We start from the raw sequence: 4382 nt of genomic DNA, 5'->3' as shown, positions 1-4382 counted from the left end.
TCTAGAGACAAACCACACGGCTTCATTAAGTGACCATCCTGACCAGAAAAGGTCGGCTACCACACCTAGATAGTTCTTGCTGGAGAAAATCCAACCGAGGATAAAAAATCTGACTTGGAACATATCTCCACCGAAAATCCACCAACACCCATCGTTCTTCATGGACCAACACCTGAAAATCATTGCTTGCAACAAGAAAAAAAAGAAAAAAAAATTTGTCGAGGAAGAAGAAGAAGAAAAACCCAACAACCTCCATCGGTTGAAGGACCGGGAGGATCAAAAACTTCAACAGCCTAAAGGCTTGGAGACAAAAACCACCCTAGCTTGCCCTAAAGGCTAGGGGGAAAGCACCAGCACCAGGAGGGGGAGATGTGAAGCCTCTCCCCCTGGCGAATGAAGCTCTTAGGTTTCTCTCTCTCGGTCTAGAAACTTCAGGCGTTCTCTCTCTAAAGAGAGAGTAGAGTACTTGGTCAGTATGACAATATATGTATATACAATATATATGTTATACACACACACGTACATATATATAATATGTATGTTATATATATATATATATATATATATATATATATATATATATATATATATCGCAACAACTCATATTATTAGATATTAACTTCAAACGTTCTCTCTCTAAAGAGAGAGTAGAGTACTTGGTCAGTATGACAATATATGTATATACAATATATATGTTACACACACATATATATATATATATATATATATATATATATATATATATATATATATATATATATATATATATATATAATATGTTATCTATATACATATATATGTTATATATATAATTTATATAATTTATATACATATAAATCTTTAGAGTAAAAATTTAAAATAATTGGAGTCGTTTTTGGACAAAAACGACTCTACATAGAGTCTTTTTTTTTTTTAATCAAAACGGCTCTAGTTGAAGCTGTTTTAGTATCAAAACGGCTCTATTTTGGAGACTGCAAAACGACTCCAAATGTCAAGGAACGACTCCAAACAGAGTCATTTTTAAGTAAAACAACTCCAAATGGAGTTGGGGGGCGTCCACGCGGGACACAATTCTGTCCCGTGCCACTCCCTTGTCATTTCGTATTTATTGCGAAAGTTGTTTTTGAAAAACGTCTCTCTCTCCACGTACTATATGTTTTCTCCCTATAGCTCCAGCCATCTCTGTCTCTCTCACGCTCTCTCTCTCTCTCTCTTTCTCTCTTAATGAAGCCGGCCACCAGGGTCCTACTCATTCTTGTATTAATATTGTATGTTTTCAAATAAGAGGGAGTTAAACTCTTATTTCTCCTAATGAATAGATGGAGTTAAACTCTTATTCCGGAATAAGACTACTCATTCTTGTATTAATATTGTATGTTTTCAAAAAGTTTTGAAACAAAGAAAATTCTTTATGAAAAACTTTTGAGTATGTGTGCTATGCATGTGTATGTACACTTAGCACATAACGCTCCTTTAGGTTATGTGCTTAGTATTGTAATGTTGTGAATGAGTGTGTTCATCTACTCTTTTAGAGTCACTAGGTAAATGACAAGACTATCATTTAGAAAAGATTGAATAAACACGCTTTACTAAGTTTAATAAGTTAGATGACATAGTACTGGAAAATCGCCTCCTGAATAATAATTTAGATATGAAATATCCACGTGATCTTCATTGGTTCCGAACAAATTGTGTTATCTTTATTTTGTTATAACATAATAGCTTGACGCAGAAAAATGCCGCCTTATTGACGTTGTAAGAATCAGGACGAAATCACCATGAAAACGGTAACGGAAGGATTCCACCTCCACAATTCTATGAAGCCTTGATCCAATTCATGGCTGACACCTCTAGGCAATTCGTCGAAGCGATAACACGTATGCCACAACCCAACAACCAAGCCGAACCTCTAGGTTGTTCACTCCGTGGCTTTTCTAGTCACAACTTCCGATCGTTTGAAGGTATAGAAGGACCAAGCGCAGTTGAAGCATGGCTCACTGACATCGAGGTACTGTTCGACATCTTCGGCTGCACCAACGAACAGAGGGTCAGATACATCGAACTAAAGCTGACAGGCGAAGCTGGAAGATGGTGGACCTCTAAGAAGGTATTGCTAACAAAACCCCCAAACGAAACGGTAATCACTTGGGACCTATTTAAAGTTGAATACAACAGGCGATTCTTCCCCAGAGCTCAAAGGCAACTGAGAGCTATCGAATTCCAAAATCTTGTCCAGGGTGACATGACAGTGGAACAATACTCCGCCATATTCATAGAACTCGCTAGGTTCACCGCTAACTTAATCCCCGACGAAGAATCAAAAGTAGAGAGGTTCGAAAATGGGCTTAACCCTCGCATCAAGGAAAGGGTGATATGCCTCGAGATCAAGGACTACGCCCGGTTAATGGAAGTAGCGTCTCTTGCGGAGAGAGGAATTCGCGAATCAGCAGCAGTCTATAAACTGAAAAGGCAATTAAAATTGCAGACGTCGTCTCCGGCAAATAGGCCAGTGATAGAGTATGATTCCAAACCAGCTGTGGCCAGGAATTTTCCGCCTACACTTGGAGATTAGAAAACTCCCTGTATCAAGTGTGGGAAACTACACATAGGAGATTGTAAGAAAGGAAGCCCGAACTGTTTCAAGTGTAGTAAGCCTGATCATTTCCTGAAGAATTGCTCAATGAATCCTGCAGAGGAGACAAGGTTGCAAGGAATTGGATCGCAACAACGAAATTCTGCTCGAGCACGAGTATAATCTCTCGTTCTTAATGATGATGACAAGGAGGAATTCGCAAATATGGAGATAGATACCGTATAAGGTTAGTACCCGTACGCATCGCAATCGGTAAATCAAACCCATAAAATAGATCATGGTACTATATAAAATATTATTTTCTTACACCCTTTTTGAAAGGATAAGAACAACCACTTATAATAGTTGGAGTTTTCGTCTATGATGAGTTTCTTTCTAAAAATGGTAGATGAAATTTCAACAATAGGAGAATAAGATAAAAGACCTCTAATGAAACAAATGATAGTAATAAAATATACATTATATTCTTATGTCATTTCTTTCTCGTAATGATCAGGGTTAGGATAACCCATGATTAGTAATTAAAATGTTACCATTGAAATTTGTATCGCTAGACATAAAGATTAGTAATCTAAATCTTTCGTTAATGTAAACTTTATGCGATATATCGTTTACAAATTTTGGGGATGAAATTTTGTTAAGGGGGGAGGGATGTAACACCCCGTATTTTAAGATATTGAATAAAATATCTTAAAATATGATTTAAGACCTAATAATAAAGCAAAAGAATAAATATGAATATTTATGAAAAGAAATATTCATTTTTTTAAGGAACCTTTATAGTTTTAGTTTAATAAAAGTTCAAACAGACCTTAAACTTTGAAATAACGAAAGTAGGGTTAAACAAACTCCATTTTGGTCGATTCATAAGCCAGATCGCTTGTCTCAAAGTCTTCTAACTACCCTCTAAATTTCATAATTTTTGGACTCTATTTAGAGTACGAAAACTACTACCCCTGTTTTGGACGAAAATTATCATTAATAATTAATGGGCTCATTTTAATTCTTCATGAACCCAGCCCCTTATCCAGCCCATGTTGCAACCCAGTCTAGCCCACGTTGAAGATACCCAGCCTTCACGTTAATACCCAGCTTCTAATAATCACAAGAGAACCGGCCAGCAAACTAAGTTAGAAACTTAGGTTAAAACTCAATGTTAGTTTGTTGAGGATAAGGGATATTTAGCAAACAAATGATCTGCTGCCACTTGCAAACCCCCTGACCTTCGATCAGTTTACTCTTACACACGTAGAGGACTCCCGGCCATGGATCAAACTTGCTGCCCAAGTTGCCTCTCAGCCATGGATCAATTTTTACTCAATTAATCTCAACCGATCAAGACTCCTATATATTGAGTGCAACCCCTCTCTTCAATTCACGCCCAATGGCCTTCTTCTTCCTTCTTCTCTTTCTGCATTTCAAGCTCTCTCTGCCCCTCCCTTAGTTCGGTAAAAGCAAAGAAGTGAAAGTAGAAAGCTCTCCCTCTCACCCTCTCGAAAAAGGAAGAGTAGAAGTAAACTCTCTTTCTTGCTCCATTTCGGTGGGTCTTGGTTTCCAGCAATCCAAACACAAACCAGTAAAGCTCCCTCTTCCAAATTCTCCCTAGGACTCGGTCTACGAAAACGCCATCTCTCTCTCTCTCTCTCTCTCTCGGGTCTGTGTAAGCTAAACAGAAAGTTAAACTCTCACTTTCCTCTCCTCTTCTTTCGGTCAGCTCAAAGAAAGAAACATAAATTGTCTCTCACCGTGGTAAGCTCTCTCGTGCCTTCCTCTTTCTCTATTTTTCTTC

At 37.7% G+C, this 4382-nt stretch overlaps 1 protein-coding gene across 1 annotated transcript; it reads left to right on the top strand.

Annotated features, from left to right (window-relative positions):
- The first annotated feature begins 1837 nt into the window (after positions 1–1837).
- LOC133879298 (uncharacterized) lies at positions 1838–2572 on the top strand. Its single transcript, XM_062317827.1, has one exon. The coding sequence runs from the start codon at positions 1838–1840 to the stop codon at positions 2570–2572; it is 735 nt and encodes a 244-aa protein (XP_062173811.1).
- Positions 2573–4382: the final 1810 nt, after the last annotated feature.

Source organism: Alnus glutinosa, chromosome 10, assembly GCF_958979055.1.
Source record: "Alnus glutinosa chromosome 10, dhAlnGlut1.1, whole genome shotgun sequence".
Classification (NCBI taxonomy): Eukaryota; Viridiplantae; Streptophyta; class Magnoliopsida; order Fagales; family Betulaceae; genus Alnus; species Alnus glutinosa.
This window is presented reverse-complemented; position numbering and strand designations above follow the sequence as displayed.